Source organism: Podarcis bocagei, assembly GCF_964188305.1.
Source record: "Podarcis bocagei genome assembly, chromosome: 5".
NCBI classification, from domain to species: Eukaryota; Metazoa; Chordata; class Lepidosauria; order Squamata; family Lacertidae; genus Podarcis; species Podarcis bocagei.
In genome coordinates this window covers 99,767,664-99,785,795 of record NC_138129.1, presented here as the reverse complement: position 1 = coordinate 99,785,795, position 18,132 = coordinate 99,767,664, and the positions used below count along the sequence as shown (strand labels likewise).

The following is an 18,132-nucleotide window of genomic DNA, read 5'->3' as shown; positions in this document are numbered from 1 at the left end:
GAGCAAAGGGGGTCCTCATTATCCCTCTTCTGCCCCCAGCAAGTATTTGATTCCCACCCATTTCATCCCACCACATGCTGCAGCCTTGTCTGTTCAGAGAACTATGATTGCTCTCCAGATGCTTCCTGTATAAATAATATTACAAGCTCGTTTTTTGCTCTGGGGAGACAACAAAATCAACAGCAGAGTGGAAGGGCTTGGTAAAAGTACTTTCTCTCATTTCACATTTCTCTCCAGGCCTTTGTCCAAGATGGAACTCAGAGCAGCATATCTGAGTCTTCTAGTCAGTGTCCTCTCCAGGCACTGGTCAGAACCAGAGCTGCTTCGCTTTGGGAAGGTTGCTGCACCCTGCAGGTTCAGAGTGTGGCATCCTGGGATGGAGCCATAGGATTTGCTAGTTGGGGATGAAGACTGAGGTTGCTAAGGCAAGAGCTTGAAGAAGGGGGGGGGGCACCCAGCATGTTATGGGAGGACATACTGTCTGCATTAGGCAGAGTTATTCTGGAGAGCAGGAGACCTTCAGGCAGATGAGGATGATAAAGTGGGAAGCTGAGATCTATTGGGAAAAGAGCAGGAAAGGTGTAGCAGAGACATGGAAAAACTAAGGGTAGGAAGAGAGATACAGTGGTACCTGGGGTTAAGAACTTAATTCGTTCCGGAGGTCTGTACTTAAGCTGAAACTGTTCTTAACCTGAAGACCACTTTAGCTAATGGGGCCTCCTGCTGCTGCCGGAGCACGATTTCTGTTCTCATCCTGAAGCAAAGTTCTTAACCTGAAGCACTATTTCTGGGTTAGCGGAGTCTGTAACCTGAAGTGTATGTAACCTGAAGCGTATGTAACCTGAAGTGTATGTAACCCGAGGTACCACTGTACTGTACTATCTCAGGGATTTTGAATTATAGGGATCAGCATCATCTAGTTTTTCTTGTTGCAAGGCAAGCTCAGCCATGTATTACCGGTAAGTAGCCTTCACAACTGCCATGTTAGGGCTCGCCAGCACTTGCATTTGTCCTGCCCCTTTCTCCTGGGGAGACCCTCTATTTGCGGCTGAATCAGAACAAGCAATAATTGATTTTGCTACAGAGTGATGTTTGTTCCAATTCAGCGGTAAATACAGTAGAGGGTTTTCCTGGGGGAAACAGTGGAACAAGCAGAAATCCTCTCCGTCCCATGCTTGACGGGCCCTGTATCTCCCTCTAGATTTACCCATCTAATTAGGGCTTTGCTTTTGCTGCTCCAACTGATGGTCAAACTACATGTGACTTCTAGGTGTTTTTAAATAGCGTGTTTAAGACTGCCCACATCTTTTTCTCTTATAAAAAGCAGCTGTGGGAGCCCTCAGTCAAGAGAGGCTGTAACAGCTGGATTAGTAGTTTGCCCCATGCATTCCCCACCCCCACTCCGCCCCCTAGCCCAAAGCTGCTATTTGCCCCATTTAAATAAGCTCAAAATCAAAACCACCAGAATGCCTATATTATGCAAATCCAATTGAAAAAACACGTAAACATAATAGACTGTATGATATCAATTGCAAAGTTATTTACTAGAAACTACTTCCTAAAAAAATAAGTACAGCTTCTTATAAGTGTCAAAATCAACATCATGACATAATATATTAAAATGTAGCTTATTCAGTTGACAACCAAGTCCAGTATGTACAAAATACAAAGCCTATTTTGTCAGTGCCGTAATACATTCATTTCCAATTTCTTCATCTTCTCTTGTATTTTTCTGTCTGACGTATTCCTTAGAAGAGGGACATGAAATAATCTTCTAAGTGTCTAATGACGATGATAAAGTTGGTAGACAAAAGAAACTGGCACTGGTAGATGCTGGCACAGGCAGACAAGACAAGGATTTTTAATTGGTGTACCTATTATATTACAAAGTGTCTGTGTTTGTATGATTTAGAACTACGCACAGCTGATGAAGCCCCTTCGGGCAAAACAGGGGAATATCCAGGATAAATACAAGAGAAGACGAAGAAATTAGAAATGAATGAATTACGGCACTGACAAAATAGGATTTGTATTTTGTACATATTGGACTTGGTTGTCAACAGAATAAGCTACATTTTAATATATTATGTCATGATGTTGATTTTGTTACTATGAGAAACTGTATTTAATTTTTTAGGAAGCAGTTTCTAGTAAATAACTTTGCAATTGCTATCATACAGCCTATTACTTTTACGTGTTTTTCCATTTAAAAAAACAACATATTTTGGGTGGAAGCAGTTTGACAGGAAAGTAGCAAGGGTGAAAAGGTTAAAAAATGGCACCATAGTCCCATCTGGATCACCTCCCCCGGCTGCTTTTTTGAAAGATTGAAATGCAGCCCTTCCCAAGCCTGCAATTTAAAAACTCCCTCAGTGCAGTCTGACCCTCTGGGTGGCTGTTCCCCTGCCTAGACAGGAAGGAAGCATGCTTTCTGCAGTTTGGACACTTGGCTGGCCACAAGCCATTCCTTCTCTGGTGCTTCTTATTTCCTTCAGCTATGCCAACCTGAAATTAATTGCCACACAGATTGCTTCTGGCATGAAGTATCTGTCCTCCCTGAATTTTGTCCACCGCGATCTGGCTACACGCAACTGCCTGGTAGGGAAGAATTACACAATCAAGATCGCTGACTTTGGCATGAGCCGGAACCTCTACAGTGGAGACTACTACCGGATCCAGGGACGGGCCGTGCTCCCCATTCGCTGGATGTCCTGGGAGAGCATCCTTTTGGTAAGCCTCATCTTGCACTTGGAGCCTGGATTCATCCTTTCTGTACCGAAAAGCCAAAGACTTGTGTATATGGGAAGGAAAGGAGGAGAATGGGTCGTGGGCTAGGTGAATATTGAAGAGCACATTCTTAAGGTTTTTTAAAATTATACTTTTAATCAAGTTTGTGGAATCCAGTTTGATACCATGGTTGGCTTTGTTAGCATCCTGCAGGAATACAAATTGGAATCGCCACTCTATTTTTAAAACATTCCTTTGCCCCATCATTCTTTTATTTCTCTGATTGAACACAGGCAATTGACCTTTCAAGGGTTCCTTCTGATAGCAAACTCCCTGATGGTGACCACAGAAAGGAGAGCTAAATTTGGCAAAGGCCTGAAAATAACAGCTTCTTTCAACATGCCCTGCAATTCCAGCTGTGCTTCTCCACCAATGAGGGACTGAGAACTAGACTACCAAACTAGACTGCCCCATAGCCTGAAAAAGTGTCTTCTGCTGTTGCCACATATTTTTCTCCTGGAAGTCTCTTTGGGCTCTTGGAAGATGTACATCCCTGGATGTTTGTAAGTGCATGTTCCTAAATGGTGTGCTTTCTTTCTCCCTCTCTCCCTCTCTCCCACCCACCCATTTATCCACCCAGGGCAAGTTCACCACAGCAAGTGACGTGTGGGCGTTTGGTGTGACACTCTGGGAGACTTTCACCTTTTGCCGTGAGCAGCCATATTCTCAGCTCTCAGATGAACAAGTCATTGAGAACACAGGAGAGTTCTTTAGGGATCAGGGACGGCAGGTATGGAAACAACAGGAAATAGGAAAAAACGAAATCTACCAGGTCATCTGCTCCATTATGGGACACTTGCATGTGCTTTAGGTGAAAAAGAGGACAGGACCACTGCACTTTAAAGAGTGTTGCATGCAAGATCCCAGGGACTTACCCAGGGTTCTGTTTCCTTGAAATTAGGGACAGTGGATGCTATGACATCTTTATGATATATAGTTTATTTATACATATATGCAACCTGAGCCTAAGAGGAAGAAGTTTACAGCATCAACACCCCAGAAGGTCACATCCTTGGATTCCAACAGAAGTCAAGTGTGGCTTCTTCCATGACCCTGCTTCCAGCCCAGCTCACCCCCCCCCAATAATTACAAGGGACTCAGGCATCGTGCACGCTGAACCCCCAAATGCACAACAATGCTTTACAGTGGTACCTCGGGTTACATACGCTTCAGGTTACAGACGCTTCAGGTTACAGACTCTCCTAACCCAGAAATAATACCTCAGGTTAAGAACGTTGCTTCAGGATGAGAACAGAAATTGTGCTCCGGCAGCACGGCAGCAGCGGGAGGCCCCATTAGCTAAAGTGGTGCTTCAGGTTAAGAACAGTTTCAGGTTAAGAAGGGACCTCCGGAACGAATTAAGTACTTAACCCGAGGTACCACTGTAGTTGGTTTATAAGGTGCTTTCCCACAGTGAATTTTATCCAAAGCAGCTCACCACAAACACCAGCTTATCAATGTACCAAACATCCCCCTCGCAAATTTTTTTTACAAAATGTATCAATAAATTTGAGTGTCAAAAATATTTACAAGCACAATATTACAAAGAAATAATATAATCTTAATACATAAAATGAAAGGTAATTCCCATGGCTTCCTTTCCTACCAGAATTGTGAGCTGTTTTAAAATAATTATAGATTAAATCTTGCACTTACACTCATCCAGCTGGCATCCCATAAATACAGTGGTGTTTTTGTTGTTGTTGTGTGCTATTTTCCTTGACAGGGACTCAAGGCAGCTATGGTGCTGTGTTCTGGGGGGGAAATTGGAGACTTTAAAACAGGATAATAAATAAGCCATGATTAGATTCTGGAAAGATTTACAAACCTGTGTTGTTGAATAGAAACATGGGTGAATGTGAGATTGAGGGAATGGATGCAATGAAGCGGAATATTATTACTGGAGCTTTAAAAATGGAGTCAGAAAAATGGGTGGGATTGGAAGAAAATCAGTGTGACACTTCTGCTAGAATGAAGAACGTGGCTTCCATTCTTCATATGTAAATGAGGAGGGGAAAGATGCTCTTCCTTACCTAGTTATGATGAGGATGAACACAATGAAGAGGAAACATACTTTTTGAGCCCAAGTACAGTATAAATCATGGATGCAGGTGGCGCTGTGTGTTAAACCACAGAACCTAGGACTTGCCAATCAGAAGGTCGGCAGTTCGAATCCCCGCGACGGGGTGAGCTCCCGTTGCTCGGTCCCTGCTCCTGCCAACCTAGCAGTTCAAAAGCACATCACAGTGCAAGTAGATAAATAGGTACCACTCCGATGGGAAGGTAAACGGCGTTTCCGTGCACTGCTCTGGTTCGCCAGAAACGGCTTAGTCATGCTGGCCACATGACCCAGAAGCTGTACGTCGGCTCCCTCGGCCAATAAAGCGAGATGAGCGCCGCAACTCCAGAGTCGATCACGACTGGACCTAATGGTCAGGGGTCCCTTTACCTTACAGTATAAATCAGGAAAGCTGTGATCTTCCAAATCTTCCAACTCCCATTGTCTCTGGTTATTGCAGCCAGGCACATCTGAAGCACATTTCTCCCCTCAAAAAATTCTGGGCACTGTAGTTTAACCCACACAGAGTTACAATTCTCAGTAACTCTTTGCATATCGTAGTGCCCAAAATTACAGGTAAAACTCAGAATATTGTGGAAAAGTTCATTTATTTCAGTAATTCAACTTAAAAGGTGAAACTAATATATGAGATAGACTCATGACATGCAAAGCGAGATATGTCAAGCCTTTATTTGTTATAATTGTGATGATCATGGCATACAAGCTGATGAAAACCCCAAATTAACAATCTCATAAAATTAGAATATTAAATGAAATCAGCCAAACAAGGATTGCAAATAGAGTAATATTGGACCTCTGCAGGAGGGGGGCGGACGCTCAGGCCAGCAGTGGTTGGGGTGGTGGTGGCGGGCAAGCTGTGGTGGGGAGGGCAAGCGGGCAGGGTGGTGGGATGGCCTGATTTCCCATTTGCACTACGGCATGTTGACAGTTTTGCACCCCTGTCTGGAAGCACTCCAAGCCTTGAGTAGTCTGGATTGCCCCACTAGCAGGACCTTCCTTGCCTTGCAGATCATGCCATCTTCTTCTTAGAACAAGGAAAACGAGAGTTCTCGTGTGGTCTACTGGGTAGAGTGATTGGCCCTGAGTTCAAATTCCCCCAGAGCCATAAAATTATGTCAGCCTCTGATTAATCCTTCTCTCAGCCTCAACTTGTAAGCCATCCTGGATTCTTTGGAGGAAATGGGGCTACAGATCTGATTAATAAGTAATCATTAATAAATGAAGTAGATTACTTTCAGCTACATTCCAGCTCTGCTGTTACATGCCACAAATGAAATCTGAAGTCTCCGGCTTCTAGTGTCTTTTTGAGAGGGGTTTTATCTGCCTTTATTCAGTATCTGTTCTCTCTCTCTCTCTTTTTCCTATTTAAAGACCTACCTTCCGCAGCCTGCCTGCTGTCCTGATCCTGTATATAAGCTAATGCTCAGCTGCTGGAGACGAGACACCAAAAACCGACCCTCCTTCCAGGAAATCCATTGCCTTCTCCAAGAAGCAACCACTTTGTTGTGATGCCTTTCCTTCATGCCCTAAATACTCTGGACCGTCCCAGCCCATCTGCCCTCAAAAACTTACACATAGAACTGAAGCCACTTCACCTGGACTCACAATTTCTTTCAGTAGCGGAGTTGGGACTTTCATTATCGGCCACCAAAGGAAAGGAAAGGAAAAAGATGGGATCTGACCAGGTCTACCACACAACCTCATTCAAGGTGCTATACTTTGGATTGGCAAAGACTGGGGGAAGGGATGCTATTTATCTTGTAATGTCATAGGTTCCGGTTTATGAATGGGTTTAGTCTGCGATGGGAAGAGGAAAAGACGACTCTTATTTTCTTATTTTCCTCTGAAGGAGGAACTTGAGATGTAGTCTGACTACACAGACTTGAGGTGGGAATAGGCAACACACACACACAGCTAGGAAGAGTGCCAGCACTTTATGCCCGGGGCTGGGTGTGTGTGTGTGTGTGTGTGTGTGTGTGTGTGTGTGTGTGTGTGATGCAGTTCTGCCTGAGTGTAGAAAAAGAGTAGAATATGATACCGGATGTAGAATTTGGCTTCTTTAACTCAGCTTTCATTTTAAATAGGAATAAGTTTTATGGTCTTAATTACCGTGTCTATACACTTGAAAGTGTACGAACAATGCTTGCTGAAATCTCAGAAGCCAGAAAAATCGCTGAGGTAGGTTTCCAGTGGTTTGTGAGACTGTCCTAATGCACCCCCCCAAAAAAATTAACCAGATATGAAAAATTGTGCAGATTTGCCCAGCTTGCACATTTTACACAATAATCAGAATTTGGATCACTTTGTGCTGGTTAAATCTTCTTTTTTAGTGTGGAGTACAGACTGCCTCAATTTAGGTTTTTTTGTATGCTATATGAAATATAGAAATGTCTCCTCCTATACACTCCAGATCTAGAACTTCTGAGAATCTCTCGATTTATCTATTTTAGAGCGCATGAAGATTTTTAATACTGTGTACAGTCCTGGTTTCTCCCATCTCAAAAGGGTTAACATAGAGCTGGAAAAAGTGCAGTAGAGGGCAACTAAAATGAACTGGCCAAAGTGGCCATTTAAGGCACTTTAGATTAGAAAATGGCAAGTAATGGAGGGCATGATAAAGGCTTAGAAAATGATTCACAGTGTGGAGAACGATAATTTTTTCTCACTATCCCTCATAAGGCTCGGACTCACAAGTATGCAATGAAATCTATGGCACATCCGTTCAGGAGAGTCAAAAGAGAGCGTTATTTCCTACTATGGATAATTATCATATGGAATTCAGTGCCACATGCTTTGGTGATGGCCACTGGCTTAGATGACTTCGAAAGGGGATTAGATACATTCATCAAGGGTGCAGTCCACAAGTGGCCATTAGCCATGACAGCTTCAGGGACATCTTATCTCCTAATTCCGGTTACTGGGGCCAAACAGTGAGGTTCCTGTTTCTGGGTTTCCCAGAAGCCTCTGGCGGGCTTTGGTCTGATGCTCCAAGTTTCTACTTATGAGGATACTTCACTTATTGCCCAGGCTTCACCTCTCTGTAGCATCCCATTCTTTCATCTTTTTTCTCCAGAGCCTCAAAAGCTGTTTTGAGAATGGGAAAGGCCTATCATTTTGCTTCTATGAAATAGCTGCCTTCTGCAGAATAGATTCCTGGAATTGCTTACTAGTAGGGCATGGTAGCTACCAAAGAAAAAGGTATAAAATTTTAGGAATTGTTAACTAAACTAAGTAAACCTTGTCACCAAAGTTCCCTGTCAAAATCTTTGCATTTTGTACCTTCAGAATTTGTAGGCTGGCCCATAATCACAATGGAAGATGCGTAGAGTTGGGATGTTCAGCTACAGCAGAGTAAGCGGCTAGATTTAGCCTTCAACAGTCAGGGCAGCACAAAGCTGCAAAATCTGCCTTTTGGAATTGGGCTGTATCTGGAATCTAGGGAACAGGAGAGCTCAGAAATAAAGAAGGCTGTCACCATACAAGGGTCTCTGCAGCCAAGTCCCATTTTGAGCGGGTCACAGGCTGATAGTGAGGCAGCAGAGGGGTGGCAGGTGGCTTGCTTGCTGAAAACCAGAGATAGCATGAAACCTCTTGAGGTGGCCTACCGTGAGGGGATAGGAGCTCTTGTAAGGCTCCTACTCATTTCAGTGAGGTGGATGGTGAAGGGCTAGCAAACTGGAGGCAGTTGGGTACCAACCAGGGAGCTAGTCTGAAAGCAGCTGAGAACCAAACTAGGCATGAAGCAGGCAGCTGCATCTGTACTTACATACCTCTGCCTCCTTCCCATATAAAGTGGGAGGTTGGGGGAGGTCTGATGAAAGAGCTGGATTCTTGGTCTTTCCTCCCCTGTATTGTCTTCCCGTGTTTCATCTCCCCAGCCAAGTTCACTTTTGGCATCGGACCAAAGCCGGGAGAAAAGTGTCTGAAGCAGCAGAGTAAAGGGAGGTGAACCTGAGGAGTGAAGGAGAGAGGCAGCTTCTCTCAGATGCATGTACCTTTTGTTGTAGAAAAAACCATCCTCACACGCCCCACACTTTATACATGAAAGGGGCAGATGGGTGAACAAATGCGACTATTTCCATCATGTCTGCTTTGGCCCTTGGCCTGCACAAGTTGCTCAGACTAAAGTGCCAGGCAAAATGAGTAAGTTTTATAGGACCAAGCACTAATCTATTGGCTGTTTGTGTCACCTCAGCCACAGGCCGATTGCAGGTCTTTTCAGCAAAGTGGCACAAAAAGCAACGTGCTTCAAGACCTCCAGTGCCTTATGGGATGTTCCAGTCGATTATGTCCCATAGTCATCGACAGGAGGGGGCGGGCATCCTGCTTCAAGCACCAAAATGTGTTGGGCTAGCCTTTTGTGAACGGCAAGCATGCTGCTTCTTTCTTCTTGCAAGGCTTAGTGAGGTGAACCTGTGAGACTTTGTGATTTCAGATCTGAAAATCTTTGACTTCTTGCTCTTCTGGGTGTGGAGCATGGCGTTGCGGCCACAGTCCTATGGCCTCCAATGTGGCAATTCACACGGGTGGGGTGGGAGCCATCAACAAGCAGAATGAAGCATAATAAGGGATGAATAGATGACTTCCTTCTGCAGCAGGACTTGGCACCAACACCTGGGTTCTGAACAAAGTCAAAATTGTCTCTATGGATCTGGAAACCATCTGGAAACCACAGCTCTAAAAGCATAGTTCTCAAGGTGTGAGGTAGGCTTCTTGGACAGTGCAGATAACAGAAAAGAGAGAGACAGATTGTTCCTTGAAACTGCAAGGCCAGTTTGGGGTATGTTTTGACTGGGCTGAGAGATGGATTGCATCCTTTCACTCCCAGTCAGTCATGGGTGGCTCGGTGCCTAATTTCAACATGTACTAATAGTTTGCCAAATGTGTCTGTTTTGCTCTTTCTCTCATTTGGCACTGCTCTTCACTTTCTAGGGATCCATCATGCAAGGAACCTTAAATCATGCTGTGTCAGTCTTCCTTCCTTTCCCTTTGATCGCTAGCCAAGGACAGGGGGAACGAGCTCTTGCCAGGCTTCCTTTCGGTCTTTGTATCTTGGGAGGCTCAAGCATTCCAGTTCTTCTTTTCGGATTATCACCATCGTCAGCGTCATGTTTTTTGTATGCTGCCTTTCCTTAGTTAAAGCAATGCTCAAGGCAGCGTACAACATGAAAATATTTACATAATTACGAACACAACTGAAACAATTATAAACAATGATTAAACACATCAAAATGTACAAATCTGAACAATTTCCACATTAATCATAATAAGATCTAAAAATCAAGATAAAAATAATATCTATAACAGCAACAAAAGCCTTTCGGCACTTTTAGTGGTTGCTTCATTTAAATATAACTTTGTCAGACTTGACGCAAGTCACAGTCTGCGGGGAGAGACTGGCAGAAGTGAGCTGAGGCAGACCTGGGCAGAGTGAAATAATCAGGATAACTGAGGAGTCTTCTTCCTGTGGTGTCAAACTCTCCACATACCCCTCTGTCCAGCATCCTGAAAGGCACCACACTATTTTCCCTGCTAGAGGATACATTCTTGCAATTGCCATTTTACAATTACTTACTAAGATCTAAATATCTCACTTAGATGTCTGCACAAACAGCCTGGCTTCCTTCGATGGGCTTTGCTGCTTCTGATTCAGCAGCATTCAGCTAATTTGCATCTTAGTGACTGCTCATTTACTCATACCACAAAACTAAACTAGGGGTGAGGGAATTTTGGACCATGAAATGTGGGGAGGTAAGATGTGCGTCCATAGCTCATTGCCTTCCAATGTGCTCCTCACTTTTTAAGGATTTTTGAGGATTATTGCACTTTTGTTGGTAGCATTGGTACGTGCAATTAAGCACACGCTTGTTTTATTTTGTCGCCAAGGGAGTCTTGTAACTAGATTTTTGAAGTATGAAATCGCAGATATAACAAAGAAAAACAAACACCAGAAACCCCACCTTTCACGTAAAGAGAAGAATCTACTTTTCCTCCCAACTGTAAAGTTAATTTTTTTACCATAGTAACACCACATTATATGCTACAGCTTCCCACCATTGGTGGTTTAGATGGAGGTGAAATAACTCGTGTTTGTAAATAGCTTGCTACCTGATTGCTTATGGGAACTAAAAATTCCATCCAGGCTCCAGATCACCAGGTTGGGAAGGTTCTGTAATCCCCCCCCCCCCGCCTTCCAGTCTCTCCCTCCCTGCCTCTCTCTCCTATAAAAGGCTCAGGTGTATGTATTTAAGCAGACATTTTATGAAATTATTCACAATATAGGTCGTATTTGCACTACATAACAAATGAATTACCGAGACATCAAATAACACAGAACTGCAGTATGTCACAAGTGAAGATGCTGTCTTAACAACAACAATTTCTTTTTTATAAATAGTGCTATTGTATATAGGCACACTTTGGTCAACTCTTCATAAAGCACCTTGGTAGAAGCCTGGTTTAAAAACCGGGCTCAGGGCAGCTAACAGCAAATATAAAACATTGATTAGAATGCAACTTAAAAACAGCATAAAGCAGCATAAAATACAACATAAAATGCAGCATCAATATCAATAAAATTCAAAAATTCAGGGGTCATTTTTTTTTGGGGGGGGGGGGAGAACAAAACCCAGTCAGCAGACATCAAATGATCACCAGGGCTAACTGGCCAAGTTGGTCCTACTAGGGCCAGCAAGGAGACCAGGGAAGAGTTTAAATGTGGGGTCCCAGAAAGGGTTTCTTCATAGAAGAGGACAGGGAAAAGGGAATAGAGGATCAGGCTAATTCAAATTGAAGGCCAGTCGGAATAGCTCTGTCTTACAGGCCCTGTGGAAGGAGATCAAGTCCTGCAGGGCCCTCGTCTCGTGGGACAGAGCATTCCACCAGGTCGGAGAGGTCACTGAAAAAGCCCTGGCCCTGGTGGAGAATAGTCTGGCTTCCTTAGGGCCCGGGACCTTTAAGCTATTATTACCTTAGGGTGCTCTGTGGGACATACCAGGAGAGGCGGTCCCGTAAGTACGATCTAAAAAGTTTGGGAAAATAAAAAGAAACAGTTTATTTTAGAGCAGGTTGTATATTGCATCCATCACATTGCAAGTCGTCACCTACAAGTGGAAGTGGAGCTAGCAAGGAGCAACAGATGTTTCAGGGTGGAGGGCTCCTGTTTGGAGTGTGGGCCAGCTCAACCACCTACGCCTTTGTTCAGGATACTCCGTTCCATTAACCCCCTCCTAGTTTTCTGACACACGCACAACTTTCCCCCAACAGATGCTCAGCTTTCTGTGGCCACTGAAAAGGGGTTGATAAAGGGGCTGCCTTCCTGTCAGATCCAAAATTTGTTGTTGTTAGGGTCTGCTCAGTAGGTGCGGTGAGCCTGAAGCACCAACCCGCCCCCCCCCCAGGCACAGAGGCAAGTGTGCCCTTTCTCTGAGTGCCAGCAAATGCTATTAAGTGTCATGACCACTGCTGAATATAGAGGTCACCTATTGCTGCCATAGCTAATAACCACTCACATTTTCCCTGCATGAATTTGTGTAATACCCTTCTAAAGCCAGCAGCCATCACTACAGCATCTGACTGCTAATTAACTATTATTGTTTGTTAACTAAAAGGTAAAGGGACCCCTGACTATTAGGTCCAGTCGCGAACGACTCTGGGGTTGTGGCGCTCATCTCACTTTATTGGCCGAAGGAGCCGGCGTACAGCTTCCAGGTCATGTGGCCAGCAGGACTAAGCCGCTTCTGGCGAACCAGAGCAGCGCACGGAAACTCCGTTTACCTTCCCGCTGGAGCAGTACCTATTTATCTACTTGCACTTTGATGTGCTTTCGAACTGCTAGCTGGGCAGGAGCAGGGACCGAACAATGGGAGCTCACCCTGTTGTGGGGATTCGAACCGCCAACCTTCTGATTGGCAAGTCCTAGGCTCTGTGGTTTAGACCACAGCGCCACCCACGTCCCTTGTTCATTAACTATGTACCATATAAAGAAGCAATGTCCTGGAACTCCTGCCAACCAGTTTCATTGGATAAGCGCAAGTTCTGCTATTATTAGCAAGAAAAACTTCTCTTTGTCTCCTTCTTCACACAGTGTATAATTTTATAAACCTCCCATCATATACCGCATTGCCAGTGACAAAATGACTATCATGGAGGGTATGTCATAACACAAAATTTGAGTGCAGCCACTGTGAAGCTTTTCCCACAATTGTATGGGAAAAGGCTTTGGGAAAATGTTCCTTGGCTTCTTAGCGTAAGACTAAAGGTAAACATTATATTAATCCTTTTTAGCATTTTCCTCCAAAAATAATGTAAATAGCAAGCATAGCCACACTGTATCAAAAAACTAAACTCTGTCTTCACACATTTACAGCAATTGTATCAAATAGAAAACTGGTCTTCAGAGTGCACTTCCATGTGTGGTTGTGCATACACACATTGATTTTGGTCATTTTGTAAATCTCAAAAATGATGATCCAGAGTGTTACAATGGGTATGCCTGAGTGGTATTATGCTTATGAAAGTTCCCTCAGATTCAAAGGTGATCGGGGTGCAAAACTAGTTGTACAGTTCTTTGGAACCTGGTCTGTTTATAATACGTTGTATGTTAGGCTTCTTGCTTGTAACGATAGTACAGTATTTGTCTTTTGGTTGTACTCCATTCCTCTCAATGCAGAGCACATTTTTCTGAAATGTTCTGAGCTATCACTGCAAGTAATTGGCCCCTCTGCTTTATAGTGAACACTGGTAGCTGTGTTCCCTTCATCTCTAGTAAATATTAATGTCAGGCTGCTTAATATTAGTTTATGACTATAGTACTCATTCAAAAACAGCCCTGTATTTTGAAATGGAGACTTAAAGACCAATGTATAGTTTTTTTCTTTATTTATTCTCTGTAAGGCCACATTGAACTGTATTCCTGTAAAATGATCCATTTGTAAATAAGATTCTTTAAAACAAATCAATTCCTTGTGCTTCTGATGTGAAAGTGGAGGGTGGTCAGTCCTGAGTTCATTGATCAGTCTTCATGGTTTAATGGCCTTGCAGATCTCAGTTTAGCTTCTCCCCAGCACAGTAATAATGGGGGGGGGGGGCAGGCGACGACACTACATTAATGGTGAGAAGTACAGTCTAACAGCAAAGTTCATGTTAATAAAGGAGGTTATTTGAGCAGCTGGAATGAAGACTGGAATGAAGAACGACTTCTGCCTCACCAACACAATGTATGGAGACATTCAAGGAATGTAGGGGCAGTAGTTGTGGTCTGCAATCCACTGCCTAATGCTTGCCAAAGACACTGTTCTACCAGCCACTGCCAAAAAAGAGGAAATGCAATGTCAAAAAGGGAGAGCAGATTTACAGATGCTTATGAATAAAAGCAAATTTAGAAATAATTACTGCCAGTGCTATTTTTCTAGAAAAAGAGGTGCTGGAACTCACCATTAAAGCCTCCTTTATTTTCTTATAATGGCAATGGTGCCCACCTGAGAGGTGCCGGGACTGAGTTCCAGTGAGTTCTGGCTGAAAAAAAGCCCTGATTGTGGCAATTTAAATAGAAATTCAGTACATCTCACCACAGTGCAGAAGAGTGTGACCATGACATATGTGCCAGTCAGCTGTCCTGGTAATAACCACTGAATGGGCAACCTTGAGAACCCTGCTCTCTCTTCTTTGACAACACTACCCTTCACATGGAGAACTGTCCTTCATCAAGTAAGACACATAGCCACCCTACAACTGAGCCAGAGCAAGGAGCAGTCATGACACTGTATGGACACCATGACCTCTGGAAAAGCACCTCATCCCAAAAAACCACTACTTCTCCACAGCCTAGTAGAGCAAATGTCAGAATTGCAGGAGGGCCCAGCGCCAATGCTGCCTTGTTGCAACTAATGTGGCTCAGCTGGATGGCAGCTATGTTGAGCCGAGTTTTGAATCTGTTCAGCGAACGAAGTGGCTGGCACTGCCCCTAACATATACATGTCAGAGCATCATTCATGAAGTGATGCTAGCCAGTGTCTCAAATGGGACCAGAGAAATTCTTGTTTCCAGGGCCAGCCCAAGACCACTTGGCACAAAATGGTGCCCGCCTCCCTGGCAGGAAAGAAGTGGTGAGTGCACATCTATGTCAGGAACAAGGGGGTAATAAAGATCTGCATTCAGACCCGCTACCCCTGTGGATCCAGCTGCCCAGGGTGGTCGCCTCACCTTGCCTCATAGAATAGAATAGAATCATAGAATCCTAGAGTTGGAAGAGACCACAAGGGCCATCGAGTCCAACCCCCTGCCAATCAGGAAACACCATCAGAGCACTCCTGACATATGGTTGTCAAGCCTCTGCTTAAAGACCTCCAAAGAAGGAGACTCCACCACACTCCTTGGCAGCAAATTCCACTGTCGAACAGCTCTTACTGTCAGGAAGTTCTTCCTAATGTTTAGGTGGAATCTTCTTTCTTGTAGTTTGGATCCATTGCTCCGTGTCCGCTTCTCTGGAGCAGCAGAAAACATGGCTGGGCTGCCCCTTCTGGGTTCAGGCGGCTGCGCCTCCATCCCTGCTGGGCAGTTGGCCAGCCCATACGCACAGAGCAGCCCCAGAATTCCACTCGATTCCTCAGCCACCATCACTAACAAGCAAGTGAGAGAGGGCCACATGTCACTTGGCCGGGACTGAGGCGTTCTCAAAGTAAAGGAAGGATTGAACTCTGATTAATAAGAATACACACAGAGGCTTGAACCAGCAAGACTCTGGGAAGCGTGCATATACTAATCTCTCTCTCCACCCCCTGGCCCAGGTCGTTTTATTCACAAAACACTTTTTTACAGAGTGTTCTAAGAACCAATCAGATTTCTTCTGAGCATTTCAACAAACCCCACATGGGGAAAAGTTAAACTACCAAAACTAATTAAGCATGGGGTAAATAAAACAGAACTACAAAGGAGTGCATTTGGCAACCCCGGGAGGTGATAAACAAGCAATATATATGATAAGAAGGATGGCCAGGAAGATAGCGATTATTATCACCTTCAGGTGAGATCTGTTTCCTGGCCCTAAGATTAACAGAAAAGCTACATCAAAAGAAGCTGCCTACTTTCTTGATGACCCAGGATGCCTGCCTGCAGTACGTGACTTGTCAAGAAAGAGAAATGAAACAAGGATGCAGAGGTGTGGATTGATCAAGAATCGTATCAAAATAGTTCAAACCCAGTCAATGCAATGCTTTCATTGCTGACACAAATGGCTTGCTCTATATTTGTTATACCGTATTTTTCGTCCTATAGTGCGCACTGGCCCATAGGGCGCACCTAGGGTTTTTTTTGGGGGGGGGGAATAAAGAAAAAACTTTTTATTTCCTCCCCAGGCGCAAGGCTGGGGCAGGGGAAGCCCGAGCTTCCCCCGACCCCAGCCCCCAGAACAGGCTGCTATCCGTAAGCCTGGGGAGCCCGGCGGGAACTCCCGCCGGGCTCCCAAGGCTTGCGGACATCTGCCCGAAGCCCGGGGTGCGCTGCAGAGTGCTGCCCGGGTTTGGGGCTGCAGGCTCCTGTCCGCAAGCCTTGGGAGCCCGGCGGGAAGTCCCGCCGGGCTCCCAAGGCTTGCAGATAGCTTCCTGAAGTCTGGAGGGAGAGGGGTCGGTGCACACCGACCCCTCTCGCTCTCCAGGCTTCATCGAAAGCCTGCATTCGCCCCATAGGACGCACACACATTTCCCCTTCATTTTTGGAGGGGGGAAAGTGCATCGTATAGGGCGAAAAATACGGTAATTCCTCATAGCAATCCCACCTGATCACTACACGGGACCATCCCACAGCAGGAGCCAGGCTGACTCCCAAGACCTTATGCTTGTTGTGCTGTTGAGGAAGAGACACAGCTCCCTGCCCCCCACCAGCAACCAATCCATTCAGTTGCTAATCTTTTGTTTAAGGGGAGGAAGATGGTGTTTGAAAATTTAATTGGGGGAGATAAAGGAGTTTGGAAGGGGAGAGAAGACAGTTATTCATAGGACTTTTCTACTTGTCATTTCTATTAAAGTGCATTGCAGCTTTTGCAGTAATGATGTGTTCAGAGCATCCAGCTTGAGGGCGAATACGACTTAACCAAACTGTGGTGGTTTACTCCTTCACTTTCATCTCCGCGAAACCACCTATCTCAGGGGTTGTCCACCTGGTCCCTACCGGCCACTAGTGGGCGTTTCAGGATTCTAGGTGGGCGGGAGGGGGTTCTGCGGCACAAGCTGAATCCTCCTTCCATCAAGCACTGGGGGGCGGCAAGGAAATTTTACCATCAAGAAAGATGCATTAGTGGGCGGTAGGTATAAAGAGGTTAACAACCCCTGGCCTTTATGCTGAATGTGCATAAAGTGAGCAGCAAGTGTAGATTAACTGAGATTATCCAACAATATTTTAAAATATTCTTAAATAAGTGGTTATAGTCAGTTTGCAAATACAGCCTACTGTAGTTCCAGGTGGAATGGAGCAGAATGTTGTAAAGTAAAACTATAGAGAAAGTGGGGAAATTACCTTCAGTGTGTACTGTTATTTGTTTGTTTGTCTGTTTGTTTATATCCCACCTTTCTCACAGCACACAATAAACAAAAATAATTAAATAAGTAACCCTATTAAAAACATCACTGAAAACCTTTCCTATTTATTTATTCATTCATTATTAAATCTATTTGTATCTTACCTTTCCAACCAAATGTATGGACCTAAGGCTGTAATCCTAAACATGCTTACTAAGGAGTAGATCTCAATAAGATCAATTGGACTTCTGAGTGAATATGCTTAAACATACAGTAAAAACTGCAAGTTGTCAAAACAAAGATATGTGCCATTAAAAGAACACTAGTATTTAAAACATTCTTTTTAAAACACATATAGAAAACAGCAAAAAGCCAAAGACTTGTTCCCCAAAGGCTTGAAGCTGGCCTACACACTGCTTATGACCGAGCAGGCCTGCTTCTTGTGGCTGCTAGCTTCATCTCAGCCAGAGAAGCACGTTTTATTTATTATTATTTATATATTTTTATACACCATCCTTCATTTGAGGATCACAGGGCAGCTTACAACATAAAAACACAAAAATACATACCGTGGTAACAAACAAAAACAATTCCCTGTCACACACATAGTTCGTTTAATTAGCCAAATGCCTCCGCAAAACTAAGAAAAGTTCGACCCCTTTGGCCCCAAAGAAGAAGAATTTCCCTTTTGGAAAGACGGGAGTCGTGTTTTCCGGGGAGCCCTCCTCTCAGTCCCAGGAGCCTGACTCTCGC

General features: G+C 44.3%; 1 protein-coding gene and 1 long non-coding RNA gene across 6 annotated transcripts in view; one reads left to right on the top strand and one right to left on the bottom strand.

Annotated features, from left to right (window-relative positions):
- Window positions 1-11,479, top strand: part of DDR2 (discoidin domain receptor tyrosine kinase 2) — a 74,647-nt gene extending 63,168 nt beyond the window's left edge. Inside the window, exons 15-18 of one of the 2 annotated variants that reach the window (XR_014008530.1) lie at window positions 2,496-2,730; window positions 3,368-3,517; window positions 6,239-6,843; window positions 6,880-11,479. Coding sequence is in view for 1 of the 2 variants with exons in the window: in XM_081195629.1 (XP_081051755.1) it covers window positions 2,496-2,730; window positions 3,368-3,517; window positions 6,239-6,376 (523 nt within the window). In the remaining variant the exon portion in view is untranslated. Of the gene's footprint in view, window positions 1-2,495; window positions 2,731-3,367; window positions 3,518-6,238 lie in introns of both variants that reach the window. The other variant, XM_081195629.1, reaches the window with a different exon arrangement.
- On the bottom strand, window positions 7,949-17,989 carry LOC308587828. Of its 4 annotated transcripts, none has more exons than XR_014008536.1 (3): window positions 17,949-17,989; window positions 14,303-14,383; window positions 7,949-14,174 (listed from the first exon to the last, which is right to left on the bottom strand). It is a non-coding gene; the product is annotated as an uncharacterized lncRNA (long non-coding RNA). The 4 variants fall into 4 exon arrangements; XR_014008537.1 differs by lacking the exon at window positions 17,949-17,989 and adding an exon at window positions 17,544-17,801; XR_014008538.1 differs by lacking the exon at window positions 17,949-17,989 and adding an exon at window positions 15,885-16,392.
- Between the last annotated feature and the right edge of the window lie 143 nt (window positions 17,990-18,132).